At 42.5% G+C, this 26,571-nt stretch overlaps 2 protein-coding genes across 2 annotated transcripts; one reads left to right on the top strand and one right to left on the bottom strand.

Moving 5' to 3' along the window:
- Positions 1-260: 260 nt before the first annotated feature.
- On the bottom strand, positions 261-11,044 carry LOC139663800 (G protein-activated inward rectifier potassium channel 1-like). Its single transcript, XM_071542545.1, has 3 exons — positions 10,376-11,044; positions 1,390-1,606; positions 261-934 (listed from the first exon to the last, which is right to left on the bottom strand). Exons 1-3 carry the CDS (start codon positions 11,042-11,044, stop codon positions 261-263), a joined length of 1,560 nt encoding a protein of 519 aa, XP_071398646.1.
- Positions 11,045-15,640: 4,596 nt separating this feature from the next.
- znf281b (zinc finger protein 281b) lies at positions 15,641-25,683 on the top strand. Its single transcript, XM_071542544.1, has 7 exons — positions 15,641-15,757; positions 18,200-18,712; positions 18,959-19,096; positions 19,327-19,450; positions 20,800-20,883; positions 22,083-22,201; positions 22,833-25,683. Exons 2-7 carry the CDS (start codon positions 18,272-18,274, stop codon positions 24,468-24,470), a joined length of 2,544 nt encoding a protein of 847 aa, XP_071398645.1. The 5' UTR covers positions 15,641-15,757; positions 18,200-18,271; the 3' UTR covers positions 24,471-25,683.
- The last annotated feature ends 888 nt before the right edge of the window (positions 25,684-26,571 follow it).

Below are 26,571 nucleotides of genomic sequence, written 5' to 3'. Positions count from 1 at the left end.
GGCACAGATGGTGATCTTTCAGAAATGACTCACAGCATGAGCGGACGGATGGCTTATTGACGTTGTCCTTCTATTTATGGCAATGGACAACTTAGTAGAAAGCCAGTAAGTAAATGTAAAATATAGGACAAAATCTGCAGAAGAAAAAGAAAATTGATATCACAGTAGTCTCCATTACCTGTTGAAAACTTGCAATGCCCATCAAGCCTGATTCAGTTCTCAAGGTTTTTTTTTTAGTCTTAATGATAGTCACCAAAAAGTCAACGGTCAGCATTCATTCTGCGCAGTTTGGCGGGCAGGTTGTCTTCTGGCCGACCCCCTGCTAAGGGGATCTGGACTGAGGTCGGGGTTGGGGCAGTGATGGAGCTAAAAGCTGGTGGCAGTCTGTGTTTCTCCAGCTCCCCCTCCCCAGGATCTGCATCCAGAGCCAACAGTTGGACCTGCTCCTCTGGCTGCCCTTGCCTAGCAACAGGGATGGAGCTGGACCTCAACCTCCGAATACTCAGCGGCAGGTCTCCTGTGCTGGATGCCCTCTCCCCAGGCAGGGCTGTCCCAGACTTCAGCCCCCTCCGGAGGTGCTCCTCCTTGGTGGAGCCCATGCACTGGAGTTTGCTGGGCAGCCTGTGTACTTGGTCCTCTATATGGTCTGCGCAGTCCGCTGATAGCAGCCTTTCCCTGCGGCCTCCACGCCCCCCGTTACCCAGAGGAGGGGAGGTCGGGGTTTGTGCAACGGGCAGAGGGTTGGGCGAAGTCAGGGACGACTTCTCCTCCTGCTCTTTGACGCTGTAGGGAGGCGTCGGGACCTCAAAGGTGTTGTGGAACTGGGAGTAGTCGACTCTGAAGAAGCCCTCTTCCAGGGACATGACGGGGAGGAAGCGATGGCCCCACAGCACCTCATCCTCGGTGTAAGATGTCCGGGCCTGGCAGGTCATACCTAGGATGGGAGGTGGAGCGGAGGTCGGAGGAAAAACCAGAGGGTGAGAGACAGGAATGTAGAAGAATATTTCAAATAGAAAGACAAGGAGAGAAGACAAGAAAGAGACAGGAGGGAGGGATTACGGAGTTACGAAGACATTGTAGAATGCGGGCTATTACATAAAGATAGACAGGCAGACAGAACGGAAATGAAAAGTGGAGAAGAAGTGCTTGAGGGAAAAGAAAGACAGAGATATTAAAAAAGAGCGATAGAGACAGAGAAGGGCTTGTGCTATTGAATATTTAAAGACCATGAAATTAAACATTCTGTTAAATATTTGATTTTATATTACAGGGAATTGCACTAGGCCATGGGCTAAATGACGATGAAACAAAAGATTAGGGAAAAAGGAGCTTTCAAAATTGCAATACAAAAAATGACTTGGAAAGAAAAAATCTCTGCCTGCTGCTTACCAGTGGTTTCCACGATGCCCTCCAGGATGACGACGATCTCAAACTGCTCGTTCATGAGTGAGCGCTGCGACAGATCGAAGAACGGGCTCTTGGTGTTGATCTCGTGGCAGATGGTGAGGGGCGACACCAAGAAGAGCTGGTCCGCCCCTGTCCCAAAACCCACATCCAGCTCACACTGGTCCAGGGGCAGGAACTCCCCTTCTGGCGTCTGGCGAGACTGGAGACACAGATGATCAGGACATTTTACATTTAAGGCATTTAGCTAGCACTCTTATCCCAGAGCAACTTACAATGAGTGATCAGGTTGTGTGATACTTGATCGATTGCCATAGGATAATTCTCTTTTAACTTGCCCCTTCTCCAGTGAGGTCAGAGTGCAGGGCAGAGATGGAAAGTAACTAAGTACATTTACTCAAGTACTGTACTTAAGTACAATTTTGAGGTGCTTGAGTATATCCATTTTGTGAGACTTTTTTTCTGAGACTTTTACTCCACTAGATTTGAGAGGGAAATATATTGGACTTTTTACTTACTAAGGTTTTAGATGCAAAATATACAATAAGCTCATAAAATATGTTGCATTGTTAAGGCCCTGCTCCACTACAGCCATCAGGTGTCAGGCAGTGAAGGAATGATTCCTTTACCAGCACTGAAAGATGCTCCACTGCTCGCGTCACGTTGCGTCCGCATCGCGTCCGCATCGCGTCCGATGGCTGCGTCCAAGCGAAAAAATCTCCGAGGTTCAATTCTCGATGGCTGACGCACGCGTTCTCCCTCATTGAAATAAAGTTGAATTGATTGTTTTTTGGTAAATCCATTCAAAAGTCAATGCGCTCTGTGGAGCAGAGAGAACGTCACGCTGGCGCAACGGTGATGGCAACGCGACGCAACGCTGGTAGTGGAGCTCTAATGTTAGTTTAAACTCCCCAACATTATATGGAGCAGTTAGACCTACAACATTAAAATACTTCTTACAGGTTAATGCTTCAATAATTTAACACTCTGAAAGGGACTTTCTTTCTTCAGAATAAGTAATTTTACTTTTGTTACTTAAGTATATTTTATTGTTAATACTTCTATACTTTACCTCAAGTACATTTTTGAATGCAGAACATTTACTTACTATTTACTTAATGAAGTAGTTTTTTCCATTATGAAATTGCTACTTTTACTTAAGTAAAGGATTTGAGTACTTTTTCCACCACTAGTGCAGGGTCAGCTATAGCAGTGGTTCCCAAAATGGGGTGCGGGGACCTCCTGGGGCCCTTGATTGGGTTCCAAAGGTTCCCTAGCAATTATGTTGCTGTTATTTAATTCACAAGAAGTTATCTCAGTCAGAATAATCATTCTGAGGTTTCACTCTCCCCACTGTTATCTCCCCACCTAGAGTAGAGACTCTTCTCAGATGGGGGTCTGGGGTCTAAAGTGTATCGATCTGGAGGCCCTTGACTCTTGAAAAGTTTGGGAACCCCTGGGCTACAAAACAGCACCCCTGGATCTGGTATGGATTAAACATCTTGGTACACAGGCCTGTTAGAGGTAAGAATAAGAGTGTAAAAGCAAGCTTAACTGAACAGAGAGGAACCGCATCGCCTTTCACTTGGTTTTCCTTTTACTTCTCTTTTGCCTAATACTACAGTGCAAATCTCACATCTCTGACAGAGAGCATGGGCATTGGGATCTTTTGTAGTTTGGGATGCTCTGTGGTAATGATTTTCTCTGTGGAGGCCTCCTCATTCCCAGCACATTAAGACTGCTTTGAAACTCTCTGCATTAGCCTGGCCTCCATGACAAGTATCATTAGATTATGGAGAAAACACTAGTGCTTGCTCTTAGTTCAAATTTAAAAGAAAAAAAAATTAAGTGGAAGACACCACAATCAGATCAAGTATTGTACTCCATTTGCTCTCAAATTAAAATATGCAATCATGGAGAAGGCTCAAGGAAGGAGAGAAAATTTGATACTTAGAGCTTATAAATCCTCTTTTCCTTTCAATCGCATGCCTGTTAATCCATCCGATATGCAAAAGAGAGGACGATCCACAAAGGAAGGGGTATCATTACCGAAGAAATGAAGCCAATGGCTTCCCTGCGCTCAGAAGATAGTGAAACGGTTTTGGAACCCCAAAGGCCAAAGATAAAAACCCTGGCACAACCCATGTCTAGACTTTGCCTCTTCTGCTTTGATCTCTACAATCCCAATTTTAAATAAGTGGATAAAATGCAAAAAAAATAACAAATTAAATCCTCTGTCCCTACAGATAACATTCATTACCCAAACTAAGTTATTTTCGGCTATAGCTGGATTCAAATGGTTCTCCTGTTCACTTGTATGCAAGGTGGTGCCCTGGGCCTTTGAGTGAGGAGCCACTTGGTCCACAGATGGCAAACAGACTGTGATTTGTATTCACAGTGATGTTGAGGACAGAAGGGTGTGACATTTCACAGGAAGACGTCTGTGCCCACAGATCCCTGGCTTGCCTTGGTGAGGGAAAGCTGCTTCCTTCGCCCTTTGCCAGAACGAGTGTCAACCAGCAGTGATGGCTGCTCCCGGAGCACGCAGACAGGGAAGATGTAGTGCCTGTGTTACATGTTTACTGCATTTAGACACACTCCGAATGCAAGAGGGATGAGGATGACGGCCGATGTTTTGCATCCTCAGAGAGCAACGTGGGAAAGAATGAGAAAGAGGACAACTGAAGTGAAGAAAAAGTTCTCAAAGTCACTGGGAAGAAAGGCTGCCAAAAGGCCTCCCTTAACCCCTCTGTCTTCAAAGGGAACAGTCTTGTAATGGATCACACGCCTTCCTCAAACATTTTTGTCTGCACACATTCCCTGGAATAAAGATCAGAGCCTGTCTCATCACCTTCCCTATTAGAGTTTACTGCACATTATAACCACTTTTTCAGCTGAATAGGCTATTGTTTAAAACCCATATGTAACCGATTTGTATTTTGTGGTGATTTGCAGATTGTTCTTCCCTCAGGTGGTTCACATCTCCCTTTGGTGCTTTGAGGTAATTGCATACTTTGTGTACAGTGTGATGTCACCAATGTGGGAGTAACCAACCCAGTTACAGTCTGATAAGCCTCCTGCTCCCCCTCCCCTCACTTTGGTCCCAGCTGCCAAACTGCACTACTGCATCTTATAGAGGTAGAGGGGCAGAATTGCATTACCACTATGGCATTGTTCCAGTAGATTCTCCTGTATTTATGTTTATCTCCATTCCTGTTAATGGTTTCCTCACTCCAATACCTGGAGAGAGCAAGTGGAACGACCTTTATAGCTTCAATGACTCCAAAGTTTTAGTGCAGGATTTTAAGAAGTCTGTCTGATTTATTTTGAACTTAGGACTCCTCCCAGTCCATCTAAAAATAACCCTTACCAATGCTTTTGTTATTGAGATACTGCAGGCAGGTGTCACATTTGTTAGAAATGCTAGTGCAAATCAATGAGGTTGAAAACCAATTTCCTGGAAAAGCATATTTAAGTCATTCTAAAAAATGAACTACATTGTCAAACGATGAGAAACTGCTGAGAAGCCGCTATCTATAATTTTTCAGAGACACTGTAATTCCATTGATTAGTACTAGCATTGCTGCTAAATTATACCTCTACCAAGGAGGGAGAAATGTGTTTGACACTGAATGGTTATAACAAGGTGACAGCCTGTGTGATCTGTTACTGATGCTAAAGAGTCAGTGCCACAAGGGGGAAATTAATGGCCTTTGGAAGAGGACCTGATATAGAGGGAATGCTTCATTTACCAAGCCACCTGAGATTCAGGTTGAGTGAAAGCAGGCCCTTTCCCTAGTGACTCACTTCTTCCTCGGTGACAGAGTGTGTGAGTGTGTGTGTGTGTGTGTGTGTGTGTTGTGTGTGGGTGTGTGTGTAGGTGTGTGCGTAGGTGTGTGTGAGAGAGAGACAGAGAAACAGAAAGAGAAACTCAGTGTGTGCATGTGCCTGTGTGTGTGTATGTGATATGTGCATGTGTGCCTGTGTGTGCCCATACATGTGTGTGCATGCAAGTGTATGTTTGCATGTGCCTGTGTGTGTGTATGTCTGTGCATGTGTATGCTTGGGTGTGCACATGCACGTGACTGTGTGCCAGTGTGTTTGTGCCTGTGTGAATTCATGTGTGCGGCTGCTAAATGTTCCAGCTGGTCATCGCGTTTGAGCTAGTGTTCCCAATCTCTCAGCAGCACCATAAGAGCTAATTCAACTGTTCCCATCTCTCTTTATGCCTCTCCTTCTCTCTCTTTCTCTTGCTCTCTGCTCTTCCCACAGAGTCAGACCATGGCAGATGTGTCGAGTCACGTTGACATGCCCGTCTGCATGGCTGTCTAGCCACATGCCTGCATCCTGGCCAGCCTATGCAGCAGCACTGTCCCTTATCAATTACCCCCTGCAATGCACCCGCCTCACTGAGAAGAGCTTCCACCCAGTTCCACCCAGCTGTCAATCTCTCCCCTCTGTCTCTCCATCTTTTTTTGTTCATTCACATTTGACATATTTCACCTTTTCTTTCTCTCTTGTCCAAGCACTTTTTCTCCCTAGTGATGCGCATGCTTCCTCTATACACTGCCAGAAAACTAGATGCTAAGTGATGCAAACATGAGTCTCTGCTTTAAAATGATATTCTGTCAGTGGCGTGTCGGTTATTGCGTCATTGCATTCTATTGATTCATAAATCAAAGCCCCATAAATGGTAATTCAAGGGCAAGTGTCTTTTCAAATGGATATGCGGGGGTTATTGAGAAATGCAGGGCCATGCCAGGGCATAATTTGGCCTCTTCTGATAATTTAATTTGTTGTTGAAGTCAAAAATTGCAGAGCAGGCACTTGCAAGTCAGTGACCATGGACACAATAATGGTCTGCCTTCACTGCTAATTTCAAGTGTTCTCTGGTCTTCTGAGTGTGATGTCACTGTAAAGTGTAAGTTGCTCTTTAATGGCTTATGATAGATGTTGATTTGACAGCCTGCAACAACGCTGGAAACCCAAGGAAAAATAGTGCCAAAGTTAAGATGACATTCCTAGTCGGGCAGAGCTGCTACCTGCATCATTTTATGAAATCAGGACCTGAGATATTAATTGAAAACAGCTAATACCAAAGCTGTTTAAATTGTAACTGCACCATAACACCATGCTGTGAAAATGTTGTGCTTATTTGGGTTGATGTTGAACTTTGATGGGTTGCGTTCTTATCAGAAATGATCATTTGCTTTGAGAAGAAATTTTTTTTTCTTAAAAAGTTGCAGAAATGTGAATTTACAAGTTTTCCAAGAGTACAAGTGTGTGTGTTTTACCTTTAATCCGTTTTTTTTTCAAGTCAAAGTTTGCTCACAGATTGTTTCAACAAACAAAAGTTAATTCAGCATCTCTGCAAAATCATATTGCATAAACAACATGAGTGCTGATCATGAATGTAATGAACCATAATAACTTTTGGCAGGAGCCAGAGTGTCCTGGTCCCATAAGAATTTACTACCCATAAGCGGCCCTGACAAATGCTTGTGGTTGCCATGTCGCAGTGCTTTTACACAGCTCCGTCATTAGGATTTACTGCAACATGCCTCATTTCTCCAGTCAGCTGTGTTGACAGTCCTTGACCTTGAAACGTGTGTTACCTTCCACAGTGAAGTATAATAGTAGAGGGTGATGTAGAGTCAATCTGCTATACAATACTGTCACTTTCACTACACTGCTTGTCCCACAGTGACACTGGAATGTGTGCTAAAATGAAAACACCACTGTCAACAAACATGAAATGAAAACACCACTGTCATTTTGAAGATGATACCATTACCATAGAAGAGAGTTACGTACATTCAGAGCCATAGTAGAAGCCCCCAACCATGCTACAGTGGAATAGTGCAAGAGCTAAGACTGTTTTACTTGTTTCCAATTCAGGTTCACTTGTTTCAAGACTTTCAAAGATAAATGTAGCAGTATATTATAAATAAGGCAGCTCACTCCATCTGTTTCATGATATTGTTTAAAGATATTGTCCTGTTGTCCGAGACATAGAAGTGAAACAACATTGTTCGCAAATGAAACTAGAAGGCACTTGGTAGAGCACAAACCTCCATAACGAATTATGTTTGTTTATCATTTGTCTTCCAGCTTTGATTTTCCAAAGAAATAGCACGCAAATGGAATGACGTTTAGCAGCTGACTTGGAAGTCACAGATGTCAGACTTTCCCACCAGCACATGAACGCAGCATAATAGTTCTGTCTAAAAATTGATAATCATCTAATGGTGGAAATTCCAGATCCAGATCACCACCAAAATCTAATCAACTGATCCTTGGGCCAAGGCTTTCTGTCCACCACACTTCATCCAAATCTGCTTGTTTTCTTTTTGAGATATCTTGCTAACAGACAGACAGACAGACACGGGTGAAAACAAGACCTCCTTCCAACTTTATAATTATAATTAATTGTAATTATCTCACACCATAGGGAGGTTTATTTACTTGTTTTAAGATAAAGACTTTAGAATTAAATGCAAGATTGACTAACTTGCAAAGATGGAGATTTTTTTTGCAGTGTAGCCACAGTCCTGGTTCTCCATACTGCATCCACCCTGCATTAGTACTGCAGCGGTGCAGCTTGTTCTACTTTGAACGTTATGAAGTAGAACAGAATAGGCACAAATCTCATGTCTCTCAAACTACTAGCTGTCGCGCTGTTCCTCGGGGCGCTCAGATGTCAAAAATAGAACATAATGTAAACTATCCCAACAACTCTTACTCAGCGAGAAAGCTGTAGTGCTGTATGTGCCATAAAAAAAGGGAATTCTACCAAGGCAGCATCTGTAACCTTGGTGTGCCCAGTGTGCAGACAAAACTGACCTAGGTCAAACACTGCAGCAGAGTATATCACATAGAGGAATATTGTACTTTTACTGTAACTTTTCATTCTTTTTTAAATAACACTTTGAAAATCCAACAATATGTCCTGATGAAGACAGTGTATAGTGTACAGATATAGTGTAACTCTCTGCAGAGGAGGAAATGTTACTTGATCTGGCTTCTGTGGAGGGAGAAAACTGGATCACATTGCATTTTTTCCTCCATGATAATGTATTGATAAATTGATGCTAAGACACTATATCTTTCTTTGCATTTCAAGGCTATCAATGAAAGACCGAATGATAAGATTCTATCAAATAAAAACCAGTCTTCAAAAGAGTAATGCATGAAGGGTCTTGAGTTATTAAATCATGGCATGTTCATATGTACAACTGATTTTGATGTTTATTGCTCTAAGGGATACTATTTCACCTTTTTACTATGGTCCAATGACAAATGACAATGGCCGAGCAGTAAATACTACAGAGCAGTAAATTATATTATATGTCAAGATCAAATCACAATACTCACAATAAAATATGAAGTATAACCATATTATTGTGTTGTGGTCCAGGAATCGTGGTCAGCATCATACTGGGAAGCTTTCTGGTGATTCCCACCTCTACTGCACTGTAAGACTCTCCCCCGAGGTTTAGATCATAAACTGTCACTTGAGATCATCACGCTACTCCACAGAGAGGACAAAAGCACTACTAACTCCTCCTGTCACAACAAAGCACTGCTGTCCTTTAGACGTCAGGAAAAAAAGTAGATCTCATGTATGGGAGATGCCTGCTACAGTGAGCAAATGCAGGGCTTTTGTGTAGTGCTACACAATATTAACAACAAAAACTCATGTTCTGACTATTGTGCTGAATATTGCAGTTGCAGTGTGAATTGTGATGCATGTGGACACAGATTTTTCTATATCATTTTGTTTTTCAGCACCTGAAAAAATATTGGGCTGTGAAAAATGTGATGTACTCCTGTAGAATATAATGAAATCAATGTGTTTGTCCAGTTCTAGGTCATGGATTCTACACAGAACAAAAAATATTGTTGAGATGGACATCTGAAACACTGTTACCCCGATACAAAAAAAACCCAACCAGCCGTGATTTGGAAATTGCAGTAGTTGATATTGTGAGTTGGAATCCTTTTGGTTAGAAATTGTGAAGTTCTAACAGTGTGTCCCTTTTTCCTTTTATCGCAGGCAGGGCGACACAGCAGCTGTCTGTCTCGCCTCTCCTTTCATCCTCAAGATATTTTCGACGCTGAAACAACCATATTGACACCAGAATACACTCCGTAGAGTGGTATATCACTTTCAGCTCTCAGTGATCCAGATTAGTGGCATTTGTGTCTTCAGGCAAGCGTGGCCACAGGAAATACAGTCCTTACTTCATTGTGGCCCACTCAGTATAGGAGGAGAATTGGTTCAATGCATCTTTCAGTCAATAAGAGTGATTTCCTACCTAGTGTCCCCTGGGGAGCCATATATCTCATGTGCAGACAGTTGATGCAGAGGTTGAAGTTAGATATACGGCCCATTGACCGCCATTCTGCTGACTGGGGAGGGACAGTGTTTGTGATAACCCCTAATGTCCCAGAGAACAGACTCAGCAGATCACAAATGAGAGAGAAGAGAGAGGGAGGGAAAGAGAGACGGACAGAACTAAGACAGGCTGTACTGTAAGAGGCTGTGTTCAGCATAGAGTCCAGCACTGAAATATTTGGTGCATAAGGGGAAGTGTAAAATGGTCACTCATTAAAATACATCTTATACTGGAACCTCAGGCTAAAACCCTACAGCCTCTCTGCAAATTCATCTTAGTGGCCCTTAGGGGATGCAATCAATTCTGGGGATGAATGGAAATTCAATGCATGAGTTGGAAAGCACTCATAAAGCATAATGAGCAATTTCAGAACAAATTAAGTGAATGTCATTTAATCCCGTCTCATGCTGAAAGGAACTGGTTTGATCCCAACATTGATAATGACATTTTAAGTGGAAGACGCAAACATTTCTCAGTTTATTTTCACTGCGCCTTAATGTGCTTATTAATTAATTGATGGTGACCTGATTTTTTGCACATATTGAGCAGCTCATCTGTAACCTGTAGCCTACCTTGATGAGTTTGCACCTGATCTGCGCTGACACCATATGGCTGTTCCGCAGGTTCCCCACTCGGAACATGAGGCACAACTTCCCGTCCCGCTGCGAGATGACCGCGTCCTGGCTGAACATCAGCGTCTCCGCGCGCTTCTTCGGCTGCGACATCTTGATGAACATGCAGCCGATGAGAAAGGCGTCCACGATGGAGCCCAGCAGCGACTGGAAGAGGAACAGGATGATACCCTCCGGGCACTTCTCTGTGATGTAGCGGTAGCCGTACCCGATGGTCGCCTCCGTCTCAATGAAGAACAGGAAAGCGGAGGGAAAGTTGTACACGTTGGCGACGCACGGGGTGTAGGACGAGTCGTGGCCGCCGTGGCTCAGGTCGCCACGGATGTAGGCGATGACCCACCACATTGAAGCCATGACCAGCCACGCAACTGTGTAGGTGAGGATGAAGATGAGTAGGTTCCACCTCCACTTGAGGTCCACCAGCGTGGTGAACAGATCGGAGATGTACCGGCTGGTCTCCCCGCCAAGGTTACCGTGCTGGACATTGCAGCGGCCGTTCTTCTCCACAAACCGCTGCCTCTTCCTCTTCACCGGCGCAGAAAAAGTCATGCCCCGGTTGGTGTTCACCACCTGGTAGTCCTCGCCAAATTTCCTCCGTATCGCAGACATAATCAATACTTGTCCGATAGGCTATCCCTTTACGCAAGTTTGGCACTCCAACCCAAAACAATGCAATAACATTTAGCACACTACTCGCATCCTGTGAGATGGAGATGCGTCCCTCTCCTTGTAAATCACTCGCAAGTGAGTGGAGATTCTGCGCAATACATGTTTCGAGTGGGGCATTTACGCAAAGGAGCCTGTATTGACCCCTGCAGTTGTCCCCTGCAAGTGCCAACTTTTTTGTTCAAGTCTTATCATCCATGCGACATATAAAAAAAAACCCTCAAACATACATTTAAAAGAACCTAGTTGAATTCAAAAGCTGTGTCCTTGGTTGATCCACTGTGGTGTATTCAGGATCCCTGCAAACAGCATGCAGGCACGGTGCGCACTTCAGGCTCGGAACACGTTCAAATACGACTGACTTCAAACTGAAGACTTGAGAGGAACTGCGGCACCAGTGGCAAAGATCGCTTTTTCTCAGGGGGTGGGGAGCTGGTGGGGTTACAGAGAGGAAACAATGTGTTTTGGCCTATATACCCAATCAGATAAAAGCAGACAAGAGAGCAGAGTGAATAATGAAATCATAACCGTAGATATCCTTTCAGTCGTTCATTTTATTTCGTCATATCCAACACTTTGTAATTTGTTTACGATAATTATCTCTACCTTGAGGAAAAGACGGGTAGGATAAATTGATTATTCTAAGGACATGCGTCCATTGGCGGCTATTTGGTTCCCTCTATTGTTATCCAGGTGGAATTACACCTTAAGTTATAAGCCTCACTATACTCCCTTAGCATAAGAACTAGCCTATAGTAATCCTGAAATATATTTTATAAGGACACTAAAGAAATATCACAGCAAAACTATAAGTCCTTATAGGAACATTGTCGGGATATTATAGGAATATCATAGGTGGTAAAATACCATACAGTACAAAAAGGTCATTATAAACTCACTACTGAGTAACACAGACACACTATAAGACCCTATAGTGATTTTTTGTTGGGTCTGTGTGTTTGTTTGTTTGTTTTTTTGTTATGGCTGTGTGTGTGTGTGTGTGTGCGTGTGTGTGTGTGTGTGTGTGTGTGTGTGTGTACCACTGACACACTATGAATTCCTTTAGGAATATTATAGGACTATTACTGTGATTTTGTTGAGGCTGAGTGTTGCTTCAATAAGGACAGTTAAGTGGTTAATCTCTGTTTTGTGTATTTTTCAAACATAATACCAGTAATCAGTCGAAGGATCCACCATTTTATCATCCCACCTTGACAGCAGTTATGTTAGTCAGGTAATGGCAACTTTTGCAATGTGGTGATTTGCTCTGTAGTCAATTCACCTCAGTCAAGTTATAATCCCACCCTCCTCAAACAGTCCACCCACCTTGCTGTTTTAATTAATTGAGAAAGAAAAGGGAGAGAAGGAGAATGAGGGTGATACAGAGTATAGAAAGAAAGAAGCATCCAATTGGACTCAAACTCAGGCCAGCAGGAGAACATGTAAAGAGTTACAGTCCAAATTGAGACATTCATCAATTGAAAAAAAAGTGATATCTACATATACAATGCAATGTAAACAATATTATACTTTTAAAGACTTTTACAGACTGGATTCAATACATTTTGGACATATTAATGACACACTTTTTTGCACAGTGGGCATGTAGTGTATGGAAATAGAACTGTTCATGTTCAGAGGCAGAGATCTCATGTCATGTCACCATCATCCCCTACAAATGCTCACCTCCCCATCTGTGGTCTGTAGTGTTCTCTATATTGTAACACACACATGCACACGCAAACACACACACACACACACACACACACACACACAGTTCTCATGAAACATCCTCCAATACCCCTTAGTTCTCAAACATCAATTTCAGTTTTCACCTCGTTGCTCCTTGTTCACGAAGAGGTTTGTAGGATGAACCGTGTTCCTGAGTTGCTTTACCACATTTGAGACAACACCACTGATACAACCACATGTCATAAAATTCACTGAGGAACTTAGAGAATAAGTTGTAGTCATGTTGACAAGTGCTTATCAGTTGAATCCACTACCTGACAAATTGCATTCCAGTGTCATTTATTCTTTAGTTTGTAAGGAGATTTTCAGTCATTCATATATCAAAAAATAATTACACATTCACTCAATACATGCTGGGAAGTACAAGCTAACAAAGTTTTGTATTCAGTTGTTATATGATCAGTTTAGTGAGCGCTTCAGCTCATAATTTTAAGTCATAAGTAATGAACTCATGATTATAAGTCATGAAGCTGATAAGTAGCGGATAAGTTGAAACTGACAAACACACAGGTGCTGAGTTAATCATTAAAGATCAGATGATTTCACTAAATTGCACTATTGAGTTTTTACAGTGTGGATCCTTAAGGTTCTAGACTCTGTGCCCAGTAAAAGATGTTAGTATGCTCTGAATCCCTCTGCACACCCTTGACTATAGACTGCATGAAAAACCCAAACACCATTCTAGATCTTCTTTGAGCTTCTGCTAATCTTTAGTATCCCTATATGAAACTCCATCCATGTAAAAAGCAAGTGAGCAAAATAACCGGTTCTACCCGGCCACAGCTATGCGGCCTCTACAGTTAAAAGGAAAGATCGCACTCATCACACTGAACCCCTCACACCCCCACAACAGTTCTTCCATTATACTATTTCCGCAGCTCCACAAGCAATGTTTCATCACCACTGCAATAAAAATCTGAACAGGACATAAGAGTTAGTCTCCACTTTCTGTATGGTTTGTGCGTAATGTTATGCATTTTCAAGTGGGAAGGGTTGTGAAGGTGAACACTTCTCTCTGAATGCTAGAAGTAGAGGGAGCAAATACTTGAGTCAGTGGCGTCATTCAGACACAGATACGGCCTTGAAGTGTCGTGCTCCGCCGCAGGATGCATATGTTTAACATTTTTTGCATCCAGATGACCTTTGAATTATGTTCTGGCGTAATTGTATTTCTGGTGTACATTGATCACCATAAAACCATTCAGGATTTTCATCATAGACGCTTTTTTCTGAGTAATAATTAATTTTCTGTCCAACTGCATGTCCGTACATCAAACCTATTTGTATGACATTAGGAGATATGTTTGATTCATGGTTTAACTTTGAATAGAACAAGCTGGATTAGTCATGTTTTAATCAACCTACAAACATGGCAAAGATGAGTCGGTTTTGTCTCTTAATATGATTGAGAGACTTACACATGTTTTAATATGTTATCTGGTCTCATTTGATTCCAAATTGTGCATCACATTACCCATGTTAGCTTTATGAATTGTTAGTTGTTGCTGTTGTGAGTGGGACAAACTCATCTTGTTGCTGGCTAAGGCAAATAGAGTATAAGGTACAGATAATTGCATGTTTCAAAGATGCTCTTGTGGGGCTGTGGTGTAGCATTGATGGTACAATTATTTTTAAAAAAAATTATATATTTATCAAATAGACCCAAAGAAGTTGCAATGTATGCCTTTGGAAATACTTGGACCACTTATGAGCTATATGTTTAAGTCCCTCTTGTGAGTCTAAGCTTTGGGTATTGTTTGGATTGTATTGATTCCAATTCCATTCTGCTTATTCGTTAAATTCCCTATCATTTCTCCATACAAATTTGTGAAATACCAGCAATTTTTGAAAGAAATGAAATATTTACTTTAAATTCAATATACTGTAGATTACATTTATGAGAAGTGGGTCTAAAAATCTGATGATTGTTTCATCACGTTCAATGAGCATTCTTCCTTCAGCTTTGTTTTAATGCTTTAAAATCAGGGCAAGCAGGAGTGATGGTTCTCCTGGTTGTCTACAAAAAAAAACAGTCCAAAACAAAAAACAAAACAAAACTGTAGATTCAGGCATAGTGTTGTAGTTGTGTCTCCACCAAACTCTCTAAATATGCCAGTAGTTGAATGTTTTGTAATAAATAGGAATAAATAACCACTTATCTGTAGTAGCCTACCTACCTAATGGCTGTTGGCTGATAACCGAGAAGATATTTATCTGATATTCCTTAAATTCAGAACATTTGAGGATTTAATTCCAAAATATACACCATTTGACAAAAAAAGTGACACCTTCTCTTACAAAATGATTCACTTAAAATAAATTATTATGACCAGTAAAACAAAAATGTAGCCTGCTTTTGAAAGATATTAGGCAACAAGGTTGGTTGACAAAATGTGTTTAGAGGCTGCATTCTCTATATCTTATACTTGCTGAATAATGGCTTTCAGGTAATGGCTTCTTTATTTATTTTTTTATAAAAGCCACATGTGCCTTTGACAATGAAGTCATCATTTAGGCGATACGTCTTTGTCTGTTATTGTTCGTACCTGAAGGGGCCCGCACAGAATAATGGGACAGTGGGCCCATAATGACAAATTGTATCCTGTTGACTGATCCCAGCTGCTGTTCAACTGTATAACTGTTGTCTGAACACGTAACTGTGTTGATATTTGTTCACTGGAGGGCCATTGACTGCTCGTAGTGTCTGGTCAGGCTCTCACAAACTTCAGCAGCCCTCGCCTGTCTCCTCTCACGACCCGTCCGCTAGACCCATAATTCCCCGCGCCAGGACAAGATGGAAGAAAGCAGCGACCGCCGGAGAACAATGTTTTGGCAATAAAACCCCAAAGCGGCGAATAAGGAGAGAATATACGCACGTTTTAAACCAACTGCGGCCATGTGTAGGTAAGTGGGAAATCAAAGCGACCTTTATTCGTGGTTAATCTTTGGGTTTTGTCGAGATTTACGCGATTGAATTGTCACGCAAAACGCTCGGCGCAAACGGGAGATGCACTGAAAGCAAGCATCATTGTTTCTGTTGCATGGGCCGTAATGCGGGTTTTCAGTTGGAGCAGCTAGCAGCTAGCTAGCTCGTGGCAGCTTGATTGTTATAAACACAACTGGCTCTTAGAGTCCAGCTTTATTTAGCTCAGGCATGGAATCTGAAGTCCACATGTACCGCAAACGTCGAGGAATGTATTGCTAGCTAAATGTAGTGGTAAGTGCTATCCGGCTATAATTATAGCTAGCTATCAATAAATAGAGCGCCAGCGTCGCTTGCAGACAGATTTGATTTCACGAGCCTCATCAAAGCTTGGGAATTGGAGAATGGGTAATTCGTGCCATTGACTTCAAAGCAAGCTTGTTTATAAATTCAGCTTATCCGCGGTTATTATTAAGCATATGTCTGATTGACTTGTGATGTTTTTATTTTTGAAGGTTCCTTCCCTCATTATCGCTGTTTAAATAGTGAAAAAAGCAGGCTTTTATAACATCAAATTAAGATCCTATGTTAGCGTTAGCTAGCTCGGTAGCAACACTAGGTTAACAGGCTGAGACGTTACAATAGTTTGCTCGTAACAGATCTCATATTACGAATTATTTAATGATAACAAACAGTATTTCTGACCACATAATTGTAAATACTGACATGATTTTATTTGAATGACAATTGTGGCTTGCAGGATAGCCAAACAGCCTAGCCGATTGTTTTGATTGAGGTCTTGAAGATACATTGATTGTGTCTCATTGTGGCTAGCCGGCTAGCTAACTATGCTAACTAGCTAGCTAACTACTATGCATCACAAAAGCTCATCCGCTTTCTGCAGAATTCAATGTCGCGTAGCCAAATGGTCGACTGGAGTCTAGACTAAACAATAAATTCTCACTCCAGTCATTCTTCTTTGGTCGTTTCGAAACACGTCGTGATTAGATATCCGATAGCCCCTGCCAAAAAGGAGCGAAATTCCTCGTTAGTTTTGACCTCAATATCGTTTGTTTTAGGCAAGTGAATTGAACCGGTTAATTTGCCAATATTGCAACCAGTGCCCTAGCCTTTTCATTCATGTGAGGTTACTAGCCAAATATGGCAAGTGTTGTTGTCCAGCATGATTCTGTAAAACAAGAAATGACCACCCAAAGTGCAAAACAATAGGAATTGTGTTTATAACAGTGGTTACCTTAGCAGAACAGATCATTTTTTGGCTACAATCCAAGTTGCATGTGATACAAAATGTCGCACGTAGACTAACACGTGATGTGGATGAAACATTTCAAAGGCATCTTTTTTTGTTGTTGTTCTCATATTGAACAAAAGGCACAAAACATTTCGAATTTGTTTTTTTAACTCATAAGACATACTGTTAAACTGATTGACTCATTGTATTTTGATGGGGTACACACCTTCATAACTGTACTTTCCAAGTCTGTAGAGCTGTATGCAGATCACATATTTGTTATTTACCAATACACAGGATTTGATACAGAGATCATGCGTCTGTTTGTTCATCTTAAAAAGAATTGTGTTTAGTCAACTTAGATTAGATGAAAGTTTAATGATCCCTGTGGGAATTCTGGGTTCTTGTACACACAGGCTGTTATTGCTGTCCTGACCTTTTTGATTTGGGTTTGAACTCAATCCAGCGTAGTTGCTGGCTCTAGTCCAATGTTTAAGACATACAGGTTGTTGGAGAGGTTAATCTTTGGCATAGTTTACCTAAGTTGTTTCTTTAATCTTTGGTGACCTGGTGAGATAAAGACTTGGAGTGGCCATTAATGGCTTTGATTTTCCTTGACATGAACAGTGTTTCCTGTGTCTCCATATTGTCTCTCTCATTCTTAAATTTAAATTTACAAGACCTGATACAATAGCTGCTAAATGTTTTGACTATTTTATGTATATTTTTTGCCTTTCAGTGTTAGGTATTTTTTATGTGCACTGCAGTATTTCACAAAATTAGATGCAATCAATAGGCTTGTATACTGTGGGCTTCTCAAAATGAAATTTGTTAGCTAAATATATTTTGAGTGAAGTATTCACCACGGTTTCCAGTAACTGACAACTTTGCACCTGGTGTTCCAGTTAGGTAAAGCCCAATAAATCCTATCAAGTCATTAATGGGTGACTGAGAGGAAATGTCGAGGGCACAGTAATAGTTTGCTATGAAGGCTGTGACCAGCTAAATGTTCCTCATTGAAAACACTTCTTACCGGATGGATCATTCTGGTGTTCACCTCACCCATTGTTAAGAGCAAAATGTGCCCTATTTGAACTTGTAGCTTAATTTCTTCCTTCTCTGTATTCATCGTTACTTAACTTGGCATTTCTGTCTCTGCCTTCTCCTACAGGAAATCCTCCTCCTGCATTCCTTTCTAGTTTTCTTGCCCTCCTTCCCCCCTGCACAAACCAAGACTACCACCATGAGTATTATCCAAGACAAACTAGGCAACGAGTTTCTGCGCAACGGTGGCATGGACCCCAACTTTGCACCAGGCATGCTCATGTTCAGCCACCTGCCGCCCGTCACCAGCTTCACACGGCTGGCCTCCCAGTCCGTTATGGGCGAGCTGCCCCAGGAGATGATCCTGAAGAAGGAACGCGACTCGCCCCCTGAACACCATGGCGCCAGTGGCGCCAACACAGGGGGCTTCCTTCACGGCATGGGCATCAAGCAGGAGAGGCTAAGCGAGTTGGACTACCGCATGCCCCTCTATGGTGGGGGCGGAGGAGGTGGAGGAGCAGGGGTGAACTGTGCCGGAGGGGGCGCGGGGAAGAGTGGCACTGACATGCTGGAGATGACCTTCGGCAACCACCACCACAACCACCAGAATATGCTCCTGCATGATCTCAGCCTCAGCAACGTTCGGTCCCTCGGAGAACCGGTGGGGGTGGTTCTTAATATCTTAACATGCCTCAAAAGTGCTTGTGTCTGTTTTGTTGACTCTATGCCAAATTGCCAAGACATTTTAGTGATTGCCCTTTTTCCCTCTTGGTGCATAGGTAGTTATTGTCTAGTTGTATGGAGAATCTGCTCACCCTTTGCAGGCTTTTATGCACTCTTAGCACAGACATTGCTGCCTTTATCTGCCACCTTTAGCCGGTGGTAGACTTATTCTGTTTTTTGTCCTCAGATGCCTGGAAGACCGGGTAAAGAGCCAAAAGAGTCCTCAGGTAGAAGAGGGCGGAGGAGTAACGGGGACGGGCAGGGAGGCAAAGCCCGCAGGAAACGCAGCGATGCAGCAAAGGTCAAACCTTTATCTTTTTTTTTTACCCCATCTCAACCATTTACACCAGTAAATTCTCTCATACTTTAAGTTTCATGTGGTTTCTGGCTGGTAAATATTGGCATATGACACATTACACTTACATTTTGTGGCTGTGGCACATTGATTAGTTTGAATTGCTGTAGTGATGTGGAAGTGTTGGCAATTGTGTGGACAAATTTTGACCTCTTGTACTTTTTTCCCCCTTCTAGGCCATGATGCTGGATGCAGATGGTTCCTGCATGTCTCCCAACTCAAAACCACATATCTGTGAGCACTGCAACGCTGCCTTCCGCAGCTCCTACCACTTGCGCAGACACGTGCTCATCCACACAGGTGAGAGACTCTCAGTGCTTCAAAGATCCATGCAGAGCAGCACCTGCTCTCTTCTGCTATATTGCACACGTCCAGCAGCAGACCATAATGCAGCTGACAAATCAATATTGCAATCAAAGTATCATTATGTTGACGATACCTGTTGTAACGTTGATGAAATATGCAGCCTCAGACACACTTTTAGGGAATCTGAATGTGCAAGTGGGTATAAGGCTACTGAGGGGGAAAAAGAATAACATCACAGTTGATTTTCCACCATTGAACAAAATTTCTTCCAGAAGAGATTCAGAATGAATTTCAAACATTGATTAAAGACCGTACTATTCACTACCATTTACTGCTGTTAGTTTCATTTCCACCCCATGAGTGACTGGGACTTTATGTAAAACCAGACCATTGCTAAAGCTAGGGATGAGTCAATGATGACTCGTATATTTCAGGATGTATTAGTCATTCTCTTTGCTGGGAATTCCTCACTTTACTCTTTGAACCTCAACTCATAAATGCTTTAACTCATTCCCTTGATTTGTCTGTATTTCTCATAATAAGCTTAACTTCCATCTGATAAATAGCTATTGTAACACTTTATTCCATTGTGTTAATCTGTGTATTTAATCTATGGAAAAGTACACAATATTACTGTGTAGGTACTTGATGAAAATCTCCCTAATACATAATGTACTTACAACAGTTGTTACACCGCTGTACATACATTGTGTATTTCATGTAGCCTATATTTCATCAAGTAGGCCTACCTACACAGTAATATTGTGTACTTACAATACTTTTCCATAGGTTAATACACAGGTTCATACACTGGAATTAGGCCATTGTAAAATGTTATCATAGCTGTCTCTATTGTACCATTTGAATCCCTAAAACAAAACAGAACTTTTACAGTCGGCTACCCTGCATCACACATAGCTGTACATATATGACAGTTGATCAAAAACCTAAAGCATAAGTATATCATAAGTTAGACATATTTTCAAAAGCACAGTGTGGCTTATAGTGGCCTTTTCCAAATTTTCCAAAGTTTTTTTCCCTGTGTATATTTTTAACAGGAACAATTAGTTATATTTTTTTCAGCCAATGGGTCACTCTCTGTGATATCCCAAGATATATATAATATAACATAATATAACAGGTTTGGTTAAACATAAGCATTAATAAGTAGTCACTCTGTGAGGAGTAGACCGTTAAGCCTTTGGGTCCCATAGGACCGAATTAATTTTTTTTTCATGCACTTGGTTTTTGATCAAATGTCGCAGGTTCATTGAACACAGTTATTGGATAGGCTGAGCATTAATTAACGTGGTGAGCGGATGGTTGTACTGTTGATCGCACAGGTGAGAGGCCTTTCCGGTGCAGTCAGTGTAACATGAGCTTCATTCAGAAGTACCTGCTGCAGCGGCATGAGAAGATCCACAGTGGTGAGTTGCTGTTCTTTAAGATATAAAGGGCATCATTCCATAAACAAGATACAGTATTTCCTTGTTGTGTAATTAATAATGGTTCAAGATCTTTTGGCAGGATGTCTCCCTTTTTACAGCTTTATAAGATTTTGTAGCTCTCTTTAGAGTGAAAGTTTACGAGTGTATGCATGCCACACTTTGTTTGCGGAGTACTGACAGTTAGGTTCAGAGGACGTTTAAACTAGCCCCAAAGGGACGCTAGATGGTCTTTATTTGGATGTGCCATTACTAGCATCCCAAAGACTTGTACAACTTACCAAACGCTTCATTTTGTTGGCGGTTTCCAAACTGCTGCTCCATGGTGGCTCAAATTTTCACCCTTTTCTCCTAGGCCACAGCGTCCTAAGCGTTAACAGCGTTAACTGTTCCATCAAAGTTGCAATAAAGTGATTTGTTTTCCCAAAATGCAGCTTTCGGGAGCTGGGAGCTAAAGCTCCAGACTCCAGTCACTCCACACTCCCACACACAGAGCACACACAGCCTGTCACAATAAAGGTCATTCGGCACTCTACGAAAACATCTAAGAGAAGGGGTGCGCACAATACTGTGCAGTTCTGGATGACACTGAAGTTTATATTTTGTGTAAAACACTTTATTTTTGAGTTTCATTTATTTATCCATATTTGGATGATCTTGTTCTTTCCAAAAGAAATTGTGTTTTTCATGGTAAAAACATTTTCAAAATGATATTGTCAACTATTATTATTAGCATTAGTATTACTCTTATGATTAACATTATTAAGATTATTATTATTATTAAGACACCTTTTTAAAATGTCACACATACTGACCATTTTGAATCATTTAGAAAACAAATTAGCCTGGGACCAAGGCCAAGCAGATTCCACAGGAAACATTGAGATATCCAGAATTTCAGGAAAAAAATAATCCAAAATAAAACAACCACTCACAAAATAAAGTAAATTTAAGCATTTAAAGTAAAGCACGAGATGGGTTATTATTAAAATTATGCGTTACTTCAAGACCTTTGCTTACAACATTATTTTTTTTTAATCTAGAATGTTGCGTTTTTTCACTAAATTAAACATATAGCATTTTGGAATGAAACCCTTCTCTTACTATCAGTGTCAGTTTACTGAGGCTTTGTTGGAGCCACGGTTGCCTCAACACTGTCACCACTGTCCTGTCTTTTGCAGGGGAGAAGCCATTTAGCTGTGACCAGTGTAACATGCGCTTCATCCAGAAGTACCATATGGAGCGGCACAAAAGGACACACAGTGGCGAGAAGCCATATCGCTGCGATACCTGCCAACAAGTACGCAAATAGCTTACCACTGTTTTTACTTGTACCTTTTGGGTTCCTACTTCTAATTTTCTTCTTTTAGCACTTTGAGAATGCTTTTAATGAATTATGCTTTATACATAAAATGCATTATCATTATTAGGGGTAGTGTTTCATTCCTTGCTTTTCACAATAAAGCCAGTCTAAATCTAGTATGAAGTTCTGTCCGGACAGGATTAGTTTTGCAGGAGGAGGTTAGGTAATGTACTTTTTCACTGGTGTAATTCAGATATTTTTAGTCCAGTGCAGAACAAAGTTGTTTGTGATTATTACAGGATGTGCACATCCCCATGGGAGTAATGCATACCGATTTAAAAAAAAAAAAAAAAAAAAAAGAACTACTGTATTTCAGCAAACTCCCACATCCTTTGACTATTCTAGTGCCATCTGAAGCAATAGTCTTCATTTCTCTCTTTGACGGCACAGGGCCTCTGCGTGTTTATTTGTGTGTTTTGTTTAAGATGTTTTCACATTACAATTATTAGATAATGTGTTCCACACAGGACCTTTTTTAAACTAATTCTGTCTATTGAGCACAAGCAAATAAACATTTAATTTCTCTCTTTCTTCATCTGTCATCTTTCTCCCCTCCATTGTCTTTCAGTTTTTCTCAAGAACAGACCGGTTACTGAAGCACAAGCGGACTTGTGGAGAAGCCATAAAGAAGGGCCTGGACCCCAACATGCTGGAGCTCAGCGAGGCGGAGCTAGGCCAGGGCAGCTATTCACTCACTCAGGGAAACGCTACCACCTCGGGACGTAAGAGGGCCAAGTCCAAAAACGGCGAGGGCGGCGAGCGTAAGAGGAAGAAGAATGCCTCGGCAGCAGCGGCCTCATCTTCTGGGGAGATGGCCCGTGAACTGGGTCTGCAGGACTTCAGCATGGAGCACCCCTCAGGCTCTGGCCCCATGCAGGGACGTACTCCTAAATTGGTCTTCAAAAAGGCCGGCCGCAAGGGTCTGGACAAAGGCCTCCTCTCGCTGGAAGACGGTGCCGAGTCCTCCGCTTCCCTCCACGGACAGAAGCTGTTGTCCCAGAAACCTGGCTCAATGGATCATGTGGGGGGTTCAGGTCTGGATAACATGGGGCTGCTCCATGGAGCTGGGGGCACCAAGCAGGGGCCCACCACCAGCAGCAACTACGACGACGCAATGCAGTTTGTGAAAAAGCGGCGCTACCTCCATGCAGCAAACAGTGACTACGGAGCCAGCTCACTGCACATGGCGCCCCAGGGCAGTAGTGTAATCCAGGGCTCCCTAGGGCCCGAGCCCACACTGGCCATGCTGGACTCCTCGCCATTGGAACTCAAACACGACAAGTCGGGCATCCCAGACGAGGTGCTGCAGAGCCTGCTGGACCATTACAGCCACAAGGCAGAAGGGACACACCACCACGACGTGACTTTTGACCTGTCAGACCACCCGCACCATGTGGACCTGCAGCCGGCCGCCCCTGTCACCCCCGAGCTGGAGGACGACTCGCCCAACGGCGGCGATAAGACAGTGGTGATGAGCGAGTACTCCAAGTTCCTTCTACAGGCCTTGGAGCGTACCAGCCACAGTGGACCCTTCCCCAGCCTGGGCCCCACCGGTCCCTTCCCACTCCTGTCCAGCAGCTCCAGTCCCACAGGGCCCCTGTTTTCCGACAAACATGTCTACACCACGTCCACGCTGGAGTGCGGCTACCCGCCTGCCGTCTCCTCCCCGCTGCCCATTGCCGCCCCCTCATCGACCTCCTCGTCCTCCTCCTCCAAGTCCCACTACGGCATGCTGGTCGGCTCTCCCTCCCAGGCGGGCTACCACCTCAGCTTGGAACCTACCAGCCACCAGCAGCTTACTCCATCTCAGGAGCTGACCGAGCAGTTGGAGAAGCAGCACTCCCCCGGCGCCTTCAACCTACCTCCCCAGGACCTGACTGCCCCGGCAGAGGGCCCCAAGGGGCAACAGGCCAAGGCTGGAGGGAGCGCCGCGCCCACCAACGGCTCCAGCTACCCAGACCTGTCCCCGCTGAACCCCCCCAAGGAAGCCACGTACCAGATCGAGAACTTCGCCCAGGCCTTTGGCTCCCAGTTCAAGTCGGGGCGCCGAACCCCTCTGAGCTACGGCAGCGATCCCGGGGCAGAGGTCGACCACCGAATACGGACTCCAGTGTCAGAATTCTCAGGGTATACCAGTTTGTTAGCTGACGTCAGTGAGCCAGTGAGTACAGGATCAAAAACCCCGACAAGCCAAAGTTTCAGATAAGGGTCAAATGAGGTGAACCCAGTTGGGGGCTGTTCTGTTACTGTCCTTGCTGTCCCTATACCCATCTTAATTTTCTTCTTGTAGCGAAGTCAATTTTTTTTTAAAAACACTGCCATTAAATGTTGATACAAAAACTACCAGGGAGGGTCTTCCATGGCCTCAAATGCAATTTTTTAAATATTCTCTTTTTTATTATGTATTTAGTCGCTTCATTTTTGTTTAGAGTAGTGGGTATGATATGAACGTAAACCGTAGATTTAAACGTAATTTAAAACATTTAGAGGGTAGCTATGAACTTGCTTGATTGTTTCTTTTTCTTTCTCTGAACCCTTGTGTTTTACCAATCATCATACCGTTGTAAAGTAATAATGAATAATGTTGATAATTTCAATAATAATAATGTTTGTGGCAGGGAAAGGCCCAGAATTCAAATGGCAAAAAAGTATATATTGTCTGTTACAAGAAACGTATTAACTCAGGAAATAGGCAAAATTGTGTAATAAGACTTTGTATTATGAGATGCAATTAGCACACTTTTTACAGGTGTACTTTGAGACTACAAAGCTTTCATTTTTTTTACTCATCAGAACAACAAAATACAATACATGATCGTCCTGTTCGGTTTCTACTGCGTTTAGCTTTGTCGAGATTATGGTACTGTTGTGTCAATGTGAAGACATCCGCTGACATTTATAAAGGGCCACACGTGTACATGAGGTAGTATGGATTCTTGTGGATTTTAACCCATGGTGCGCACACAGCATGTTCTGAACAGAAGGGGACGTTTAAACCTAATGACTGTTGTTTTGTCAGTATACAGTGTCAGTTGATGAAGCCTGCCTAACCATGCACTCCCTCTGGTTGCGCCCACCAGCGGCCCGTACAAGAGACGTAGCCGAGACAAAATTCTACCCAAAAGTCGAACTTCTCGCCGAAAGGCCACTGCACATAGGCATCGTGGCTCTCTGTCTCCGAATGCAATGGACACCAGTCCTTCTTGATGTAGTAATCTCTTCATCATACTGTTGCCGACTTGATTTTTTTTTTTTTTTAACAAGTCACCACTTCTCAACTCCTTGCTGTTCCGTTTTTTGTCAGTGGAATCAAACAAGCACTTTTTTAACAAATCATTGGAAACGACAACAACCCATTCAAATTGCATATGTGATAAACGTGATTATTATTATGATGATGATTATTAATATTATTTTAAGAGGAGAAAACTGTGAAAGGGGTTTGGGAGGGAGGGTGGGAGGGAAAGTGGGCTGGATTATTGTTTCATGGGGTTAGATAGGGGTTGACTAGGCATGACCATGGGCATTTAGATGTATTTTGTTGCCTTTTTTTTTTTTTTCTCTCAACGGTAGAAGGGAGAGGGGGCAGGGGGATATTTTTTTTAATTTTTTTGACGGTTTGTCGGGTGATATTGTAAAAAGATGATTTGCCATAATTTTGTTATACAATATTCTGAGAGTACCTCTTTGTATTTAAGTTGTTTTGTGAGAGGGGCTAATATGCTGGAACCCATATGTTTTTAACCCCACGGGTGTGTCGGATGCGTACCCAAACCCTTTTATTTATTCTCAACTAGCCACAACAGAACTTGGTAGCAGATATTTTTGGCAAGTAATCACCGGACCTACACCCCCACCCCCTCTTTTTTTTTTATTTTTATTTTTTTTATTTTTGAAAACCCCACAGTTTTAATTGCAAAGAAACTGGCTTCAGTGATACAGCCTGAAAAGTTATGGTATAAACCCCCCCTTGCCCAAAATGCAGTCCTGCACTCACAAGAATAAACAATGGCCTTCTTTGTCTTCCGTGGCTAAAGCCATTCTATCCCGGCAGCCAGGGTTGATATTTAATTTAGTTCATTTCCTGTGAGCCGTACCCCCCCTTCCCTTTCCTATGTCTGTGAGCTCCACAGCCAAGAGACTTTGAAGCTGTTCAGATCGCAGGGAACAAAGACTGACTGACCGGCCACTTCACTCGAAACACACACTATGCTTTTAAAGGAGAGGAGAAAAAAAAAAAGAGGGTGAGAGACGGAGATGAAAAAAAAGACAATAGGATTGACCTCAATATACCTCATATCACTAAA

Source organism: Centroberyx affinis, unplaced genomic scaffold, assembly GCF_046629955.1.
Source record: "Centroberyx affinis isolate AG114_WGS23_722 - 3 ecotype Tasmania unplaced genomic scaffold, CSIRO-AGI_Caff_v1 ptg004123l_1, whole genome shotgun sequence".
NCBI classification, from domain to species: domain Eukaryota; kingdom Metazoa; phylum Chordata; class Actinopteri; order Beryciformes; family Berycidae; genus Centroberyx; species Centroberyx affinis.
This window is presented reverse-complemented; position numbering and strand designations above follow the sequence as displayed.

What these genes read in the sequence shown, in the direction of transcription:
- LOC139663800 (XM_071542545.1), bottom strand. Translation starts at nt 11,044, where the DNA reads ATGTCTGCGATACGGAGGAAATTTGGCGAGGACTACCAGGTGGTGAAC. An exon ending in TCAGGTGCAAACTCATCAAG is followed by an intron (nt 1,607 to 10,375) that starts GTAGGCTACAGG and finishes CTGTGTCTCCAG; the next exon opens with TCTCGCCAGACGCCAGAAGG. An exon ending in GGGCATCGTGGAAACCACTG is followed by an intron (nt 935 to 1,389) that starts GTAAGCAGCAGG and finishes CTCCCATCCTAG; the next exon opens with GTATGACCTGCCAGGCCCGG.
- znf281b (XM_071542544.1), top strand. Translation starts at nt 18,272, where the DNA reads ATGAGTATTATCCAAGACAAACTAGGCAACGAGTTTCTGCGCAACGGT. An exon ending in ATGATCTCAGCCTCAGCAAC is followed by an intron (nt 18,713 to 18,958) that starts GTTCGGTCCCTC and finishes AGCCGGTGGTAG; the next exon opens with ACTTATTCTGTTTTTTGTCC. An exon ending in GCTGCGATACCTGCCAACAA is followed by an intron (nt 22,202 to 22,832) that starts GTACGCAAATAG and finishes ATTGTCTTTCAG; the next exon opens with TTTTTCTCAAGAACAGACCG.